The following is a 21,282-nucleotide window of genomic DNA, read 5'->3' as shown; positions in this document are numbered from 1 at the left end:
CAGAAGTAGCAATCAGAAAATCAATATTTATCAAAACTGCAAAAGTTCAGGGAACAAAATAAAAGTCAACAGAGGAAAATGGCTTTCCTTTAACATGAGTTGCTAATTGGCTTTGTTAATGTGATAGTAACAACACATCACACCTTGGGTTGACTTGCTTTTCACTTAAAATCCAGGCAATAAATCCAGCTCTCCTGTCAGCAATCCAGTCCTAAGAACTCCTGAATAAGTGGTACAAATATGTCTCAGAGCTCACAGTTTCTTGTTTCTTGCCTTACTTTTCTACATCCAGCTTCTTGGGCAGCAAAACAAGAATTGTAATCATCGTACACAAAAGCCAAATAAATTCTCCAGATACTTAAAAGTCTTTGAATAGGATAACACTGATTTTAATAGTACTGCCCTATTTTCTCACGGCACATTTGACACTGGTATGTTCTTCTATTACAGAACTGCTATAGATTAGAAAAAAAAGCTTGCTGAGAACAGAGAGAATATAAGTAATGGACAGTGATTTCTTAAACGAAGGAATAACCACAGGGTAATCATAAAAGTCTCAAAAACTCATTAAAAAAAGTTTTAGACATAATTAACACTGAATAGTTTCAATGATACAGTGAGGTTTATAATCAGCCTCCTTTTCCCCGCCTCCTGAATACACTTCAAGTTAGGTGTATTTATGATATCAACCTTTCTTAAAGAAAACTAAGACCTATATCTGTAGTCAGGTACCATAACTTGTGTATATTTCTGGAAAATGAAAAGCATTTGTTTCAAACCCAGTATACTTCCTACACAGTAGCCTTTAATTTTGGTGCTTTAGCTTTTCTTCCAGATAAGAATAGATGTAGGAAATACACATTAGTAGCATGTACTGGTTGTATGTATCACCTCCTGTGTCAGTGTCAATTGTCTTCATTGATATTCAGTTCATTTCAGGAGAAACAAAAATTACCCAAGTCCTCTAGATTTTAATCTGAAATAGGTTGCCACATCCTTTTTTATTGAATGGCAGCACCATTTCACCAGCTTCATAGCACAGAAAAGTGTGAGTGTTTTTAATGGTGAAATGTAAACCAACCTTTTGTATGCAATATTTTAACTAATATTTATCCATCACATTTCTGTTCCCATAGGCAATACTTCCAGAGGCTAAAATCAACACACCCTCAATATGAGTTATTCAATTGTGGTTATCAAATATCAGTTAACTGGGTAAATATCCAAGTACTTTAATGTTGATGTACCTAATCCACAATGTAGAAGTTGTCTGAGGAGTTAATAATGAGGTTCTTTGACCCTCAGTCTTTCAAGAATGAAATATGCATCCCTAGCCTTTTATAATAAAGTCTTAACAGTGAAAAAGAGGATAAAATGTGACAGGCTTCATGTCTTACATACAGAAAGAACCACACAAGTTCTTTTGACACCACACAAGTTTCTCCACACAGATCAAACACTAAAACTAACTGGAATGAAATAATTTGTATGCTTAATTGTTTCCTTAAGTCCTCACTGTGAGCAACTAGGTTGACAGCACAGTACAAAATAGTAACTGCAGCAGTGTTTTTCACTCAAATAAGGAAAACTCTAAACAATGATCAATTGAAGAAAAAGTCATGGTGATGTATTCAGAAGTATTTATTAACACAGGCTGAGATAGCATCGTAATTCTATACTGGAGAAAATTCATAGAAAGCTTGAAAAAAGCTTTCACAACTTGCTGAATTTATTCATGACGTGCATTGTAGAAAATGCCTTAAGAATGTTTTGAATGAAATTTCAAGCATTTATGGACATTCACTTTCAAAACTTTCAATCTAATCCAACTTTATATATAGCATTTACCACAGCAGCATTTGAGGAAAACATTCTGCTTGTCAAATCAGGAACAGTGTTAATGAGTTGAACCACACAAGTAGAAAACTTTACATTTTAGAACTCTCTACCTTAGCTACACTAACGGTCTTTTACACATGTGTAGCAATTTTAAGGTGCAGTGTCTGTGATCTCTTGCAGTCTGAACTGTTTAGATCATAAGGAAGTGAAAAGGTATGGTTTCCACTTGGGAAAGATTTTGTCGTGGTTTAACACTGGGTCAGCAATTTACCAAATGACAGATGCTGTCTATTAATCCCCCTTCCTTCCCTGATGAAGAAAGGAGAGAGAATAAGGCAGAGAGATTTATGGGTTGGGAACTAAACTACACAGCTTTAATGAAACACTAATGATAAAAGGAAAAATTGTTAAATACATACAAATACACAGAAAACCGATGCCACGGGCCTCTCCCCTCCCCCCAAGTTATGTTCACGTCACCACCAGCAGCCCTGGGAAAGTCCAGGCTGGACTCCTGGAGTCAGCAGCAGGCGGGAGCTGGAGGCAGGAACACACAGATTCAGGCTGGGATGGATCAGGACCACAGGCAGACGAATGGATGGAATCCTCCCAGGATGCTGAAGCAAACAGGGACAGGAGAAGAAGGGTAAAGGTGAAGGGCAAATAGGAAGGCTGAAGAAAGGGGAAGGGGTTTGACCCTCATGATCCCTCAAATTTATACTGAGAATGATGTGTATGGGATGAAATACTCTGGTCAATTTTGGTTGTTTATCTTGTCTACTCCTCCCTAAAGGAGGGCTGCAGGTGTGACCTTTTTAGTCCTTTTCTCTTTCCGCACCAAAAGATGTTCCTCAGAACTGAGCAGTGGCCTTGGTTCTGCAGACCATTCTCTGTAACTATAAATATTGAGCCAGTCCTGGAAGCAGACACTGACTGGGAAACTTGCTGTTAATTTCAGCAAGTGCAGCTACTTACAAGAGACTTAGCTGAAAGTTACAAGCCAGAAAATTTGCTCTATCTTGGGCCAAACCAGGACAGGTTTCAATTTCTTATGTCTGTTAAGTTCTTCAGTTATGCAGAACAAGTTGTCATTTGCTTGTCACCTTTCAACAGAGAAGTTTTTTATTTCCAGTGGATGTAAACAGCAACAAGACAAGACTAATTGTGCAGGAGACAGAGAAAAAAACTTGCTTTGGACTTTTAAGAAAAGTATGTTGCTTGCAGCTGCTCAAGAGGCTCAGGGTCTTAGTAGAAGTTTGTAGACATGGGTGAAGAGTTTTAGTGAGCAGAATTGAGAGGGGGTAATATGGAGCACATGATGTATGGTGCCCCTGCTCTTTTATATTCTCTTTGAAAGCACAGGATGCCCTGATACATCTTGGTATTGACCTGTGTGTTAAGCAGGATGATGATTTGCTTTTTTGTGTAAATTAGAGTTTATAGTTAAGAGTTCATCTTGCCTTTGAGCAAGGGATGGACAAGTTTACTTCGTGACCCAGTCTCATTTTCTCAACATCTGTGACTCAGATTGTGACATTTCTCTGATGTCACGAGCATTACCACATATTAAATCCTGATAATGTATTGGTGCTCTACACATGACACATACATGTGAATCAGAAGTATGTGCTACACATGTACATATGTTAGATGTAAATATATTCAAGAATTCATTACTTCACAAATGATTTAGTACTTCTTTTTTAAGGTCCTTAAAGTATTTTGAAATATTCTGAGCTGCATTATTGAACAGCAGTATCACTGTGTCATACTGCATAATCCCTCTAAAAATCTCTCAAACCATTATTAAGTTCTAGATGTTATGTCCAATTGCTCAAAGCGCAGTCTGGTCCAGGTATGAATTTTTTTTTGTAAAAAGAGAGAAAAAATTGATTCTCAGAAACTACGTTCCTCACCCTTCCTTTCTAATGGTAGTGAAAAGCCATCTTGCTATTGACAGAAATAGCAAGTGTAGAAATAGCTGTGTAGAAAGTGCTGGGACCATCTTCTGTAAACCCTGGATTCATAAAAATGACCATAGAAAAAGTCTGATACAAATACAGAGAGATAACTACGCCTTGAAATCTATGGGAAATTTGTGGGATAGTTTTTTCTTTCCTCTTTTGGGAGAATAAAAAGGGGAACTAATCTGCTCATCTCTCCCCTTACTGCTGCCTGCCTTGGCAAAAAGGTACTTTTGGACTCTGAGTTGGAGCTGCCTTCTCAGTAGTGGAAAGCAAGTGTGAAAAAAGTTGGTTTAGCATGATGCTGGCACTGTTAATTGTTCACAAGTCACTGGTCAGGAGCTAGTAGTAGAAAGGAAGCATTCATAATAAAGCTTGCAGCTATTTTGCTTCAGCTCCTCTCAGCGGGTGTCATCTTCCTGGAAAGGCCCCACAGAGACTGACTTAAAATAGAAATCATTAGGAGAGAGATGCACTGCAAAATGACAGTGATACAGGAGAAAAACAGAATCTAAGAGAACAAGGACATTAAAGTTATTCCCAGGTTCAGTCTTCACCTCCGGCTGATTTTGTGTCAATCTAAAGTTAAATCCATGTTGTGCCTCCATCCCACAGGGCTGGAGCTCCTCCTATCTCCTGCTTCTCTGGTGGAAGGGAAGAGAAGATGGATGTGCATGAAGGGATACCTCAGAATACCTTGTCTGCAGCAGACTGATCTTCCCACTCATATAATGCAGCTCTGAGTGGGCTTTTTGCAAAGTCCATATTGAATGCAAGCAAAATTTTCAGTGAAAAGTTATCTTAATAACTAAAATAACCCTCTAAATTAATTAGGGCAAGCCTAACAGCTTTTCCAAATTCAGAGAGAAAAGATTTGAACAACCCCTTCCCCTGGCTCGGCAGTGACTGCCCACACCATCATGCAATATGTAGCAGTTCAGCCATCAAAGAGCATAAGCCTTCTCTAATTTGCCTGCTAGGAGCTACTGTGGATTATTTTCTTCTTTCATCTTCAGTTTAAATTCTAGAAATTTCAGCTAGGGCACTACTACCCAGATCACTGATTGAAGCATTGTTTTTCTATGTTTTTGAAGAAAACAGAAACGCAGTCATCTGTTAATTGCTGGGCTGTAGTTATAGTTGGCTTTAAAGTGTGTGAAAGCAGCTAATCATGTCTTGCTAACCAAATAATTATTGATTTATTGGTCTAGTATCTATCAAATTAATCTGCTCAAATGACAGGAACTACCAGAAATTAATGCTAATCAATTACATAAAAGGCATCCCTTGTGTTGTGGGTCTTATTTGAGGGCAGCCTTAATAGTGGATAATGTTCCTCACTTGTGAAGATAAATGGTTCTACAGTACCAGTATTTCTGAGGCTTAGTCAAGAGTACAGTTAGCATGTGACAGTTCATTCTGTGGCACTTTGGAGATTTGTTAGTACAATTTTGAAACAAATCCAGATTCAAGTAGTGTCTGCCTGGGATCCATGGATCAGAGCAGTGCTTTGACTACCAGATGAGAGGTTGCAAACTTCACCTTTGGTTTTCTCCTGATAAGAACTTCACTGAAACAGAAATTTTTTCTTTTTCTCCAGAAAGCATTTTACATCAGCTCAATGAAATCTTGCTGTGGGAAGAAAAAAAAAAAAAAAAGTATTTAGAAATATTTTACCTTAGTCTTAGTCTTCCAAGTATCATAGGATCTGTTAACTTTTGAATAAGAGCTGTACCAATAAGATAGATATTTATAGCATATCTGCAAACTAGAATTGTTTTTGAATAATCTAGAGATCACAAAATCAATTTGTTTGATTCATTGTATCAATGTGTTTTTACAGGTAGGACGGTGTTTTCAGTTCCTAATTGGTATCTGTAGGGCTTTTTTAAAAAGATAGCTATTGTTTTATGAATAAAAATAATTAAACTTCTGAGGTACTGATACAGAGCACTGGATAAGGAAAAAGCAATACATGGCCAATTAATTTATATACATAAAGCACTTCTGTCAAAATGTAGTAACATCTTCTATGAAGGACAAATAGTTACATCTCAGCTTAGTGTAAAAGTCCTTCAGCTGAGCAATATCACATCAAATATTATGCTTCCTAGCACCAGGAAGCTAGTGCTTTAAAAGTATTTACAGTAAGAAAGGTATCTTTTGAGACTGAGAAGGGTATATACAGCTTTTGTCTGCACTGGAGAGCTTCATTTCCCAGTCCATCTCAGGAACTGACTGCCCTGTGGGATCCCCCCAGCAGCAGGAAGAGGCTTGGATGGAGATCCCTCTGGTGAGGAGCTGTGAGCCCCTGGCAGAGCCATTCCTGGGAGTGCTGAGCTGCAATACCCAGTCCCTTGCCATCCCTCAGCTTCCAGTCGGCACGGATTGAAAAGGGTGGTCCCAGCAGGGGGATGTGAGCGAGGAGGGATTCATGCAAAATCCCATTGTCCATATGCTTCTCTCATCTAAGGAATTATTATTTTTTTTTAATTCTTCTCTGGTCATTACCCAGGGACAAAGAATGAGCGCTGACAATTTGGGTTCCATACTTACAGTTTATTTGGTAGATAATAAACTCGGCATTCAAAATGGATGAGGGTAGTAGATTAGAAGCCATGTGCAGTTCAAGGGCATATTTAGAAGAAGAAAGATTCATTGACAGTTCCACAGAGAAACCTTCATTCTGCTTCACTGTGCTAGAGAAAGACATCCTAATTTATGACCTTATGTCACAACTGTTACTTAATGGGGCAGGGGGTGGGGGAAGTGGCTGATTACATTGATTTGCATCTTGGGGTGTTTTTCTAGGTTAAGTGGAAGTGTGCTTTTTAAGTCCAAAATTCTGTCATAATGCAAACTCTGGAAATATTTCCGAAACACATTTTAGTGATTTTAACCCTTTAAAAAGAGCAGTCCCTATCTATCCAAGCCATATGTCACACTGTACTTAAAACATACTGCAAATTGAAGGAAAAACATTAGAAATTCAACAGTTAAATATTAGAAAGTTTTACTTCCTTACCATCCTTTTTTTCCTCTTAATTTTTTGTCTCTGCAACTAAAATTAAAATCTGGTATTAATTCTGCTAAAGTAAGTACATGATGGTACAAACATTTTTATTAATTTTTACTGCTGGCTATCACAGTTCCATTTCCATGTTCTTAGACATGGCTCAATGTACTGGCTCTTCAAACATGGTTATGGCTGGTTTTTGTAACAAAGATGGATTCTTTTCTACTTTTTGAAATAATCACTTATAAACATCTCTAAAGAAGAGAAATCATAGTAGATTATTTCAACGTCATGTGGAACGCTCTTTAGCTTTAATTCTCATGTTCTTACTGTCCTGGTTTTTTAGATTTCGCTTATTTGGTGTTCAGGAGATTTGTTTTCAATTATTTTCTTGGTCCATCTGCTTAGTCAGTAAGCATACCTTGGTTTTTTAACATATGGTTTTAATTTATGTGGGGATCAAACACTAAAGAAATCTTTTTCTTTCTGATGCTGCCAAATGGAAAAGACAGTTGAATTTTACTAGATAGTATCCATGTAAAACGTAAAAGAAGCAAGTAAGATGTTGAACTAATTATGCTTTCTCTCAATTCATGGTACTACATAATCGTGGAAAAATCTAGTTGTATATTATAGGAGCCTCCATAATGCAGTCAGTGCCTTTCTTATGTAAAATGTATGGTATACATTGTTCAGTTGTACTACATTTGATTTTATTGCTGCAAGACACTGCTACTCTATATATATCTGTGTCTGTGTGTGTGTGTATGGTAAATAATGAGGTCCAAGTAAGGTCAGCATGGATCTCCTTGTTCAGATAGGCTGCTTAGGCAAAGCTGAGTTGTCCAACCCCCACTATTGTTCCTGACCTTGGTCAGCACCTTCCATGGACTCTCATCATTTATTGCCTTTTATGGCTCCAGCCTTTTTTATTCCTTCTGATTTTCAGATTGCTTCTTTAGCAGTTTATTATTGTTCCAGCTTGGATCCTTCCTCCCCTTTGTCCTTTCTATTCTTCATTTATACCCTGATATACTGATTTCTGGCCCCCAGGCAATTCTAAACATCTATTTTTATATGTGGGTTTTAAATCCATCTCTCTACTTTTAATCTTTCTTCTTTTCTAGCCTCCCACATCTTACTCTTTTGGTATTTATTCTGTAAAAACAAAACTTGCACCTAATTGCTCAATGTTTTTCCTTGAAACTTCATGTTTTGTCACAGCTGGCAATGTCATCATGTTCTTCCTTGTCACCATAATCTGTGACAACAGTTTTGGCTTTTCACTCATTCAGGCCCTGGACATGTAGGATGTTTTTTTAAAAACAAGCAAATGTGATGCAGGTGTGGATTAATGGTACAAAGCTCTAATTGTGAAGCACCTGGGACACAGATATTCATGAGAAGCAAAGCGTTGTTCCCAAATGGGTCTCAAAGAGGGATTTGGGCTCAGCTCTATGTAAGACAGGAGGGGCACAAAAGATTATCCTGTCACTTTCAGTTGACAGACACCACGTCACTAGGAATCATTGCTGTTTTCTTACAGATGAGGAAAATAGGAGGAAAGCAGGAGTTAGGGGGCTGGAGAAGGACCTGGCATAGTTGAAAGAGTCTACGGATCTATTGGAGCTAAAATTTCTCTGAGCTGGTTTGGACTGCCACATTGCCTGGGACTTCCCCGGTGCAAGGAGGACCCACCGCAGCTCCAGCTCTCACTCCTTGGGCAGCCTCCAGCCCTCACTCCTGCAAACACTCTATACCAGATGACTGAAATGCATCCTTGGAGGACAGCAATGTAGGTCTGGAAGGCAGGAGTCCTCCTTCTGAAGTGGCAATACTGCACTGCTCTTTCCATCAAATTTTGCTCAGCCCTGGATCTTTTATGTAAAGGGAAGGAAAGGGAACAAAACTTCCAGTCTTTATAAAAAGAAGAGTGTTCTAGCATCTGCAGTGACCACAGGATTGAGATGAAGATTGCTGAGCTCCCTCCCTAAAGCTTTCTGCAAGCTGCAACAGATTCTTACAAATGGTTTTGAGTGCTTTCCAAAGCATGTGCAGGCTCAAAGACATCTGTAGCTTTGTTAACCATAGAGGCCGATGTTTTCTCTCCTAGGTGCCAGCTGTAGGCAGTAGGTATAGTGGGGCAGATGTCCCACAGTGATGCTGCAGGTCTCCTGGCAGCCATGCCAGGCTGTGGCTGCCTCCCCTCCCCAGCTGATGAGGCTGTCAGCCTCTGGGTCTCTGTGAAATTGTTTGCAGGTCACAGGTTTGGGTTTTTTTTTGAGAGAGAGAGCATAGATCAGTAGTAAGTTGGCAGAATGTTGGAGATCATTTAGGGAGTTTTCTTTTGATGTTGCAGGAAATATCCAAGAAGTCATATTACAAGAACGCTTGGAAAAAGAAGATGAGATTCTGGTTTCCTTGGCTGGCTTGAAGCAGGTATTGCTTAACTTAAACTTCTTGTACCTTTCAGTGCTATTAATCCTTTACTTTTTTTCTTCTCTTTTATTCCTTTTCTATACTGCTGTTTTGTCTTGCATCTGTTTTACTGTTAATAATCCATCAATCATTGCAACATACTTTCATTTAAGAATGTAGAACTCAACAATCAAGAGTTTAAATTACTTGCATGGTATTTGCTCCCTGAGAAGTTCTGGAGGCTTCAAGCCAGAACTGGGGCAGTGCAACACAAGTTCTGGATTTAAGTCTTTTTTATTATTGCAAAATGTACATGCTAGGCAATAATCATGCCTATGTCACCATTATTTAAATGGGAAAATACTTGAATGCCATCGAATTAAAAGAAAAAATGCTACCTACATAAAATGAGAATGCTGCTGAGCTCTGTTTATATTGCCCTCTGCTTCCTTGAAATCCATTTTATCAGGGGCAGTGTGACATATGTTAAATCTGTAACAGGGTAGGGAATAATCTTTACAATTTCTCTTTAGATTTCTTGGATGCTTGTTCTCCAGTCTCTGACATGGTCACATTTGAGTGGTATTTATATCTTTAGTTGATAAATATTTATGAATACTGACTTGCTTCATGTTTCCTAAAAGCAAATATTTTGTGGAAATGGTATATGAAAGAATGCTGCGTGGAGCTTTAGAAAATTTAGAATTCCTGCAAATTTCTAAATTAAGTTTTTTCCGCTCCCATTCAACAACAGATCAAAGACATCCTGAAAGGTTCCCTGCGTTTCAACCAGAGCCAGCTGGAAGCTGAAGAAAATGAGCAAATCATGATAGCTGATGATCATTACTGTTCCAACAGTCAGAGCAAGGGGACAGCTGATGTCCTAAAGGGATCTGCTATGGCAAAGCAACAGTTCAGCTCAGGACAACAGGTAAGATAAGAGTATCTCAAACAGGTCATTGATGGAATTCGCCTGATATTTTTGGACACTTCCTTTGGCATGTCCAGGCATTACATGGGAACACATCAGCATTGCTGGTGCGTATGGAGCCATGGTTAAAAGTGTCTCACTAACTACCTTGCTACTTCCATCAGCCTTATGCTCCACATGCAGATGCTTAGGTGTTGCCCAGTGTTTGGGGAGTTCCTTCTTTCTGATTGTTGAGTCACAGACTTTCCTACAAAGAAATGTAAAAGTGGAGGTAAGTTTTGTGTTCCCATATGATTATTCTCATTGTCCTCCAGAATCCCATTATGTAAGAGCTGATTATCTGCATTGCAGTGTATTCATGGCCAGTGCCAAAAGGAAATAGCAAGGAGGTTGCTTTTACCTTCTCCTCCATTGTATTGACTTTCTTCTTGAATCAGTAAACAACGTAAAACATACAAAGTGTACAGTCCCAGTACAGTTCATACATAGAAAGAGGTATTTTCTTTTCATTTTAAAAGGACTATGATTCAGTCTGCTTCAAATGTGATCTCAAAAGCAAGTACATTTGTATATTCACATTTCTATATTAGAGTTTTGTTAAGTCTGCCACCCTGCTACTGATGCTCACAGTGTAAGTCAGTGACAGCACTGTCACCTCAGAGTCTGAGTGTCCAGTCAGTTTACTCTTGAGAACTTTACATTGCAAAGTATTTATTTATTTTCAAATCACGACACGGGACTGTTTTCGTTACAATCCCTCTGAGTTACAGCACAGTGTATTAAAAATAATATTTTAATTGTATTTCAGTATTAGAAGCAATACTAAGACTTATGTTTGGGGTTTTTTTATGTAGTAATGGCAGGCTTAAAGAACAAAGTTTTACTGCAAAGGTTTCCTAGCTTTTTGAGCTGTTGTAATTACAATCACTACTTTCTGCCACAGTAAAGCCATAGGGTAAACTGATGTAGCATACTGGAGCATTCACATAATGATCTCTTGGTATTGGCCTTTGTCTCCTAGCATTTTCTACAAAGTACCTTTTGCTGTCTTGCCAAAATGGCAAATAGCACTTCTTTTTAAGGATTTTTATTTGATTTTAGTCTAGAGACTGGAAGGTAGAATGCCATATAAAATGCCAACATGCTGTATGAGTGTGTGCAGACCTTGCTGCTTCTGGAGAAGCCCTTACTCAGGTGCTGGTCTAAACTCTATGTCACTGGATAGAGATGCTGGCTGGGGCTTTGAGCTTTCAGTGTTGTGAGTGGAGCAGGTGAAGCCTGCTCTGCACAGGTTTTGCTATTTTTCCAATGGAAGCTTTTGAGGCAATATGTAATGAGGTCTGGTGTCATCCCAGTGTGTAGTCAGGGTATATCCAGCCTCAAGAACCAAGTGGCATCCATGGCTCTCACAGCTTTGGAGGCTACTAGAAAGCCAACTACAAGCACCATGAGTAGAGGTTGTACAAGCTGAGCTCCTGCAGGGCATTAATGAGGCTTCAGCACTGCACAGTTTACATTTGGAAATGCACTACATTCATATGGATTAGCTTCCTCTCCTCTTTTCTTCTGAAAGTTCCAATTATGATAATCAGCAGCAGCCCCTGTGACAGAAAGCAAAATAAAAGATTAGGATTGAGAACTGGAAGTCCAGGAGGACTGTTCGTATCCCAATGCTCTGTGCTGTTTCCAAGCCCATCATCTTTAACCATGGTAACTGAAATAAAACAAAAAGAGGACAACTTTGGACCCATTTTAATAAAACACAGGAAAATAAACCCGCTGAATTTAGTGGGCTGTGACGTTCAGCTGTTAATTGATGGGGTCAATTGTTGGCCCAAACTGGGCCACAGCCCAGGCTTTTAGCTCTGGTAAAGAAAATGGGTTGAACTGATGGCCTGGATCAAGCTGGAGTACTTACTGAGCTGCAGGGAGATTAAAAATTGCAACTATTTCTACACCATTAATGCATTTCTCGCTAAATAAATTTTATTTTATTTACATGTTCTATGACTTTAGTAATACATGTAATTCCATTTGATGGGATTTATACGGTGGTGGAATTACAGGGATATTTTCTAGGATTACTGGAAAAGTTACAGGTGTAGCTATCATATAATTGAGATTAAAACATGGTCTTCTGTGCTTGCTTGGTTGTTATGTAAATATAAACTATTTATCATCTTTTCTTTTTTATAAAAGTGTTCTTCCTCTTTTTTGCCTCAAATTCTCTCTTTGGATGATACGGATACAGCCCTTCTTTGGAAAGGAGAGCAGCAAAATCCAAAATGCAAAATAATAAGGCTAAAGGCTTAAAGAAATTGAGCATTTTTTGGAATGTTTGGCTTTGGTAGCAGTGTGCAGTTGACAAACAGAAGGCTTCTGTTGCTAAATAATGAATGATAATTAACACATTATCTTGCTTTTATGTCTGTTCAAAGAAGGAGGCAAAATGAACTGCTGTTCTTCTAGGCTTTCTTGAATTGTATCCTTGCAGTTGGTTTTAACTCATTCACAGTCTGAAGGCAATCGAAATAAGCCTGGTCCTACTAGCTGATATTCATCAGGGAAAAAAATGTTTGGAGAAGCCATATGGCAACGGGCGTAAGGTTGTTAACTTTCAAAGCTACTGGAAGTATAATTCTGTCATTTTTCATTTATTCAGTAGTGGCAGCAGATGGGAGAAAACATGGTTCACGTCAGCATGAGTTTCCTGAAACAGAAACAGGCAGAAGAAGAAGAGGGGAGGAGGTATTTTACCTCTGGAAATATCGGGACCCAAATACCTGCGTATGACAGGCATAGGCAATCACTTATGGGGGCCCTTTTATAGCATTTTTGAGTCAATATCTATGCTTTGCTGCGCCTCTCATACTTCAGTGTGCTATAGGTCTCTTCAACTGAACCGAAAGTGTGGGCAGAATGAAAAGGAGTGTTGCAAAGTGCAACACGTAATGGCAAAAAACCCAGGGTGAGCAGTTTTCTTTTCCTTTATTAAAGGGCAGGATGCTTTTTTTAACTGTGCAAGAGCACATTTTTGGAAGCAGAATTTAGGAAATTGCAGCACCAGCACAAAGTGATTATGACAGAGGGCTCCTGCTGGGGCTCACTGCCAAAAGGAAGACACCCCATTAGCATCTTTGGGGTGCCAGCAAGGAAAATGCTGATCTGGGTGGGTGAGTGTGTCACTATGTGACACCTGTGTCACCCTATGCAAGGTGGAGCCATCTCAGATATGAGAGCTGTGACAACTGAAATAGCATGATCTTGATAGCTTGGGATAATAATGTGCATAGTTTTGCTAAATGATACTGTACTGCCTTTCCTAAGAGCTTTTAAATAGAAGTGTGGAAAGAAGCCAGGTGAATTATACAGTGGTGGTTATTTAAGGGAACGTTGTCCAGGGAGAGGAAGAGAGAGCGCTGAAATTTTGAATGTGGCATTTAGAGCTCCCAAAAAAGCCTCACCTGGCTCTGCCTTCTGGCTGTGCTGAGTGCCTACAAAATCAGGCAAGTACAAACATGTTGGTGGAGCAGAGCCATAGCTGTGTACTGCCTGAGTCCTCAGTCCCCTGGAGATGGCAACCAAGTGACTGACAGCTCATGAAGAGAGCCTTTCAAACAGACCAGATGAAAGCAAAAGGCTAATAAAAAACAAATGGCATCTCAGAAAGGCTTAGGGAAGCTTCCTTGTAAGATAGATCTGCTTGGTTTTAACTTCATGGAAAGCACTTGAAGTTGTTGGCATTTGAGCTACCCTGGTTCTGCACAGCTTGGGAAGTTTGAGATCAGTTTTGATAGCACAGAGCACAGAATAGCAGTTGGTACTTTTACAAGCAATCTGCTCAGTTTGGTATTTTCCTCATCTGAGGAAAATTAATTAGTATCAAAAAATACTAGCTGTAAATTTATATTAGTTTGACAGTTGTCTTACATTGGGACCTTTAAATTTGTAACCAGTACTCTGGACTTGATTAAGGAGAAAGTATTAAAATGGCTTAACTACAAAATAGAATACTATATATGATGGTACTTGGATAATAACATAGTATTATTATACATACATACTAACAAGATAACACACACTAAATTGTAAATTATAAAACCAGGATGTTTTAAGATTTTACTACAAAGGGAGATGTTTGAATCCTCATTCGCATAAATTATGGAAGAAAGCAATTCTGTATTTGACCATATATTCACGTTCAGATTATATTTATCTTGTTTGTGACTTCTAACAACTTGGAACTATATTAATACCAACCAAAGACTTCCAGCTCCTTTGTTTCATTTTACAGTCATTCTTAATCACTGTCGGGTTTTGCTTGCTGAACTACTCTACAGCTGCTTTTCCAGAGAGTTCTGTATTATAACCAGCAACCAGAGCAATGGAAAACTGTTTTCAGCTGTTATAAGAAATTCAGCAAGTTTTGATGGAGGTCATGGACACCATAACTCCAAGCTGTAGCTTGATGATACTTGCAAGCACTTCCATACTCCCATTTTTAATACTTTGCTGAGGGATTAACTTTATATCATTCTGAGTCTTATTTTATAGAAAAAATTGTTCTTTTTTGTTACTGCCTTTTTCTTGCAGTCTCTCTTTTACCCTGTTTGGTGAAAGGGTCACAGCTGAAGGGCTTGTAGTTGACACATGTGTTGACATAACACATTTCCCCAGCTGTCCCTTGACTTCTTTTCCTTTTTCTCAGTCTCACATTAGTGTAATCAAATACACTGGTTTCAGTATCACACCACTTCAGGATCCTTGTACCCACAGGCTGCTTGGCAGGTTGTGCTATGCTGAAAAAAGTAGTGTGACAGCAACTAAGAAAGCAGTCATGTTTTTGTCAGAGGAACATTATGCTATGTAAGAACTGAATGCATCTTCTGGAGGGCAAAGTTTTGTCAATTTGGGTCACAACCAAGCTAATAGACTGCCAACACATGAGAAATCCCACCCTGCTGTATATGGAAATTTTCCCTTCTAGTTACTATTTGCTCTAACTATGGAAAATTTGGTATATGACTAGTTGGAATATAAGGTTGCCTGTTTGTAGTTTTCTGGCACACTGATTTGTAGTCTTAATCTGCTACTGAGTGCTCAGGGATAGACGTTTCCAAGGTCTAGCTGGACAAATGAGGGATTCCCAGACTCCTATTTTCTGGTAGAGTTTGGAAATTCTAGATAGAACTGAGCCTAGAAGCCATGGGAGCCCTGATCTGCCAAACCTGAACTGGTGCACACTAAACCAGGTCTGTGTACAACCCAGATTCCACAGATCAGGGTTTTAGTAGGAAATTTTATTTCAGTTTATTTTATTATCATTTGCCTGACAAGCTTCAAAATGCCACTGCACATGCAAAGCAACAAAAAAATCTGTCAGTGCTACTCCGTGGATTACTACATACAGAAAACTAACAGCAGTGGGAATACAACTACTGAAAATCTTCATTACTGTGATGTATGGTAGATGCCTGGCTGCTGTGATCACTGCATGGATGCACTGTGATGATGAAACACCTAAGGCTGCTATACCTAATAATGTGTGGTTTTAGAGTGTTAGCTTTTATTCTTTTGTAAATAACAAATTGTTTCATCCAAAGTAATACATACTTAATTTTTTACTCTGGATTTAGGCATTGCTACATTTGGATAATGATTGTTCCTTTATCCCATTATCTTATCACTGAAATGCATAATAAACCTCATTAAGTGGTAAAACTGGTAGTAAATTTAATTCTTTTCTGTGCTGTTGTTTCACAGACTACAACTGATTCAAGCACTAGTGAGAGCAAGAGCACAGATGACTATATTATGGTTTCCAAAGAAGAGGAAGGCAGAAGTGCTGCCCTGGAGCCAGTGCAGTCCCATCAGGCACACAAGGAGGCAGTGGTGAAGCCAGAAGCTCCATCTCGTTCTTCTTTGATATTCTCTGACCCTCTGATGGGCTCCATTTCAGCCTCCTCCAGCAACCTGAGCTCCAGCCCTGATGATGACAGTAGTAATAACAGCAAGGATTCTGACTTTGCTATTGTCAGCCCACTGGACATCTAAAGGAACAGGTTGGGAGAGTTTGGGAGGTCTGTTTTTACACCTTAGCTCAAATTCCTATGATTCCACAGGCTGGATAGTTCTTTGGATTATAAGGATGGAAGATAGATAAAAATAACCCATTTCAGCTGCCAAAAGTCTGAATTAACAAAAAGCAAGCAAACAAACAAACCTTGAATTTATGAATCTGCAGCTCTTCAACAAAAGTAGGCACCTTTTAATACCTGCCTTAAATACAGTCCCAGTAAAACCCAGTGCTAATATACAGTTATTCCTAGTTATAGAGTTATATTACTTAGGAGCTTTATTACTGTAGAGCTATTGCTTTCCCAAAACATAGAATAGGATGTGCTAGGCACCACAGTGGATTAGGAAATGTGTAGATACTTGGCATCAGACCTGAAGCAGCCAAAACAAGCTAGATTTAATATTGTCCTTTTACAAAATATGTTCAACTGGGTTTTCTGAGGAGGGAAGGATAGTGTTTCTTCAGAGACTGCAATTAGAGAAGTGGGGAATGTGTGTCAGAAAGATTAAAAGCATCATCCTGGCAGCAGGCTTGTTCTCAGTTAAGGAATTCCAGTTTCTTCATTTTCATCTGGCAGTAGCCTGAGGTATGTTCAAGGCAGAAGTTTGTGTAGTTGTTCCTCAGCATTCTCTTGCAGGGGAATGTGTGAGAAATTCCTTGAGAATGGGGACCTATACAATAGAGCCTTATTTCCTTTACCTACTTTTTTTTCCCTCCCTTGAGAGTTCCCTCTTTATATCTGTCTACTTCTACTCTCCCTGGCATTTTTATTTTACTGAGATTACCACAGCTAAAACAGTAGGTGCAAGGGAAGGTACATTATTTCATAGGGTTGACCTGAGCCAGTTGAACTAAAACTAGCTTGGCTATAACTTTACCAGGGAAGGGTGCAAACTAAAATGAATTGTTCACAATTAAAAGCACTTTATGTCTCATTACTATTCTCTTCTATAGAATCTGTTTACATATATTTCTATACAATTTCCACATTTCTAATAAAGAAAAACATAATGGTGCAGCAGCGTTAACCAACAGAAATTTTCTAATTAGCTGTAGAACTTTTTCATCTACAGAAGAGTGCATTTCTTTCCCATCAAGTACATAGTACATCTAATAACAGTTTTTTCAAGGAGATAAGGGGGTTATAAGCATTTGCTGATCCCTTTAAAATCTTGAAATGGACAAAAATAAACTGGTGGTGAGTGGATGCCTACTCTTACAGGACCTAAACAGAACTAGCTTAAGGAAGGAGTGCAAGAAAGTCACTCTACTTCTTACAACATTAAAAAAAAAAATTCATTGTTTACTTTTATGATACTTATACATTGTGCCATGCAACAACTTTATTAATAGCATGACAAAGCTTCTGTTTGTAAGGAGTTAAGAATTGGTAATTATTTGCTTCTTAGTCTGTTATTGTAAATGAAGTTAATAACATATTCCAAAGATGAGGTGACATGTGGTTTGCTGGTCTTAGATTTTATAAGGTCTGTCAGTGACTTCAGTGTAGATAATTGTCACGTGCTTACGCTTATGGTAGCTGCTGAGACGTATCCTTACACACTCAAAAGCCACTCTGTAGTTCTTCTGAGATTATTTGTGCCTTGTAAAATCATAAAATGGTGAAGTGTTATGAGTAGGCACAGCATCATATGTCTCTGTGACTGAGCAATATGAACAGTCAGATGACTGTTTAGATGAAAGATCTTAAATGCGAAACATTTTGGAGAGGTGTTTATTTTGGTTTAATTTTAAGCTTCATAGAAAATATTTTTGGAATTTAGCATGCACGCCTGTTTTCAGGTTTATTTTATTTCCCTGAATTTGCATGAATGCCAGGGGATTAGGTGGCTGTTGATTTATTTAGGTCTTTGAAGCTTTTCTAGCCTTAACCTATTCAGCAGTTCTTGTGCCACACCACCAACAAGGGGAATCTGTTCAAAAGGTACCTATGGAAAGAGGAAAGAAATATTCTGGGGACAGAGAGAAAAGTTTTCTATTCTGTGATACATAAGCCTTCAAATATTCCAGTACTTTGACAGGGGAAAGTGTTTTTACTTCTTTTTTCAATTTTTTAAGTATCAGTCTCTTGATTTCTGTTCTGGTTGGTTGTTTCAGGGATCATGTTGCTATTTTCTTGAACAGTCTCATTGCCAATGAAAGAGCGTGATTTGTACAGTTCATTTATTTTTGTAAATTAGTTGTATCTTTAATATTGCACATTTTAAAACAGCTCTAAAAATATATAAAGATTTTGGGAGTTTCTAACAAGTTTTCACTAATCAGTGAATACCACTGAGCTGAATGCCTGTCATGCTGTGGGATATGATGAAAATCTTCAGAAGCAGAGAGATGATTTACACAAGTAAGATCAGAGTGAATTCCAGTACATTAAAGTGCTTTGGTTATGCCAAGTCCTTCCACATCTCACATATGATACTTGATCATAGTGTGGAGCTAGCTACAATTTTGTATATTTATGAAGTCATAAACTTGTAAGTTAGACAAAATGTAATCACCCTGTCCTGCATTGTGTTAAGAATATACTGAGAAAGAAACTGCCCTTTAATATAAAAGATTATTCTTTTTCCCCAAAGATGACCTGCTCATAATGTTCATGGATAACAATAATCAGTTAGAAAAATCATATGCATTGCAATTTAATGATGAAAACTAATATGGAATTAAGGTATGTATCTGAGACTGTTGTTCTGTCTCACATCTGTAATTTATGACTGTTTAAATTCTCTTGCATGTCATGTCAGTTTTATGTACTGCATAAAAGCAGTATCATATTTTGACTGGGTATTCATTTAGTTGTGGAACTTTGTACCTTTACTCTGGAAGAACATCTAGCCCACTTTATTAAAGAAAGAATTATCAAGTTTTCTGGGCTGTGCTTCTGCTGTTTTCTCAGATAGGAGGGAAATTTTTTTTACTATAATACTAGAAGTGTGTTTTCTGAGAACAAGAGTGATTAAAAACTTTATCTAATCTATATAAGCACAACTATTATTAATATTTTAATCGGATTTTATATATATGATCCAGGGAAGAAGACTACTTGTCATTTGTCTCACCCAAACAACACAGAACATTTCCCATTTTACATGTATCTGAAAATAGCAACCAGAATTTAACATAGTATGTTTTATGCAATTTCATAAAACTTGGTGTAGTTATCTCATTGTGTCTCTGTCACAATCCCAATACCTGTACAGTACTTTCCTGAATCTCAATACATTCTTTCATATTCTTAAATGTTTCCTGTGATTCTCCCATATGTTGTCCTCATTAGATGGCACCAAGGCAGCTTTTTAAAAGATAAAAATTCAGATTTAAGATTCGTTTGTGCCTGGCAGTTACAATGTTATCTGTTCACCTGCGGACACAGCAGTCCTAGTGTGGGCAGATTTCTGAGCCCTTAAATAATCCTTTTGATTTTGTGCTGCATGTCTTGGTCTTGAGTGAATGTCTGTAATGGTTGACTAGATTTGAAAAGGTGCAGTTTCATAAAATAAACTTCCATTTGGCTACAGAATAGTAATTACACGGTCTCATAATCTGTGCTCTTTTTTTAAAAGTGATTTTACACCATCTCTGCATTGCTGTTTCCTGTGCCACCAAGGCTGCTAGACTCCCACTTCAGTAGCTAGCTGAACTGAGAGATCAAAGAGCATGAAAGAAAGAAGGTAATCAGGGAAACAGCAACTTGAAACTTGTAGATAGGCAGCTTGTTTGCCTGCTGCTGGCAGTGTATTTAGCTGCTAAAATGGTGAGGGAGGTTTTAGATCTGTGGGAGGATCCTGCAACAGGCAAAGTGCATAACCCCCGAAACAGATGATGAGCTGGAAGTGATGCAGCATGAGAGTCTCTTAAACTACAGATTCTTTAGGGCAGGAACCACCTTCTTCTCTGGGTTTGTACAGAGCTTCTAAGATAGTTTGCTGTGATCACAGATCCTTTCAAAGTTAGAAGGCTAATAATAATAACAACAATAATAATAGTTACTCATAATTTCACCAGGTTTTGTTCTTTCAGTTAACTAAGTGAAATCAAATAATAATATCTGAGCTGACAGTAGTAGTATTGTATCAGAGAATTTGGTCCCACTGTGCTGAAATAAGTACAACTGAAGAAAATTAAATAAAAATGAAAAATAATTAAAAAAAAAAAAAAAACAAAAACACCACAGCAGAAACCAGGACAGCAATGTTGCCAGATACAAAAAGCTGTATTTCTGTTCAGACATATATGAAGTCTATGAAGTATTTTCAAATATGGGCTTCAGGTAGCACTTATATACCTTTTTTGGCTAAAAGTTGTAAGTTTGTGAGTTTGTGCAAACCAATCCTTGTTTTAATTTGCAAAAGCCTAGCTGGTGCAGAGATGCAGAAGCATTAAAATACACCTACTGCAGAGGGAGGACACTAGAGTTGCACTTCCTTTGAATGATAAGAATTTGATCCTTCAAATCCCAATAATTTGACACTTTCACTGTCTTCCGTGGTAACATGCAAAACCCTGTAATCATTTCCAGAGCCCTGATGGGAGCTCTGGTGCTTCAGTTGCCATGTGCAGTCACAAAGCTTTGAGCTGAGAAAGTTTCCACAACTTTACTTTCCACTGTGAGCTTCAGGGACTGGTGGTAAGATTGGTTTGTCTGAAATTCTAACCAGTACAAAGAAGCATTCAAAGATGCTATAAATTATCACGTCAGTATTTGAGACCTTTTGGAATGTAAATTGCTACATAATCTTGAGATAGAAGGATAGTTGTCACAATATCTTGATTTCCCACCTGCTGTTAACTGAATCCAGGGGATGGGGAATATAGTATCATTTTCAGATCAGCATTAAATTTCCCTCTAATATTAGAGAAAATATCAGGCAAACAGATACTGAAAAGCAGATTGTCAGAGGTGTCATAGAGCTTTCTGGGTAATATATACCTCTATGCAGTACTACAAAAGATGCATCATTTTTACCCATAAATAAGAGGACTTGCAACAGCCTAGAACACATGGCAGTAAATA

At 38.2% G+C, this 21,282-nt stretch overlaps 1 protein-coding gene across 5 annotated transcripts in view; it reads left to right on the top strand.

Moving 5' to 3' along the window:
• Nucleotides 1–19,132, top strand: part of TBC1D5 (TBC1 domain family member 5) — a 308,217-nt gene extending 289,085 nt beyond the window's left edge. For all 5 annotated transcript variants that reach the window (XM_030445412.1, XM_030445410.1, XM_030445409.1 and 2 more), the window contains 3 exons: nucleotides 9,179–9,258; nucleotides 9,992–10,168; nucleotides 15,932–19,132. In XM_030445412.1, the coding sequence (XP_030301272.1) occupies nucleotides 9,179–9,258; nucleotides 9,992–10,168; nucleotides 15,932–16,222 (548 nt within the window). In that variant the 3' untranslated portion in view covers nucleotides 16,223–19,132. The remainder of the gene's footprint in view (nucleotides 1–9,178; nucleotides 9,259–9,991; nucleotides 10,169–15,931) is intronic.
• The last annotated feature ends 2,150 nt before the right edge of the window (nucleotides 19,133–21,282 follow it).

Source organism: Calypte anna, chromosome 2 (genome assembly GCF_003957555.1).
Source record: "Calypte anna isolate BGI_N300 chromosome 2, bCalAnn1_v1.p, whole genome shotgun sequence".
Lineage (NCBI taxonomy): Eukaryota > Metazoa > Chordata > Aves > Apodiformes > Trochilidae > Calypte > Calypte anna.
Note: the sequence above shows the minus strand (reverse complement) of the source record. Positions and strands in the feature narration are given on the sequence as shown.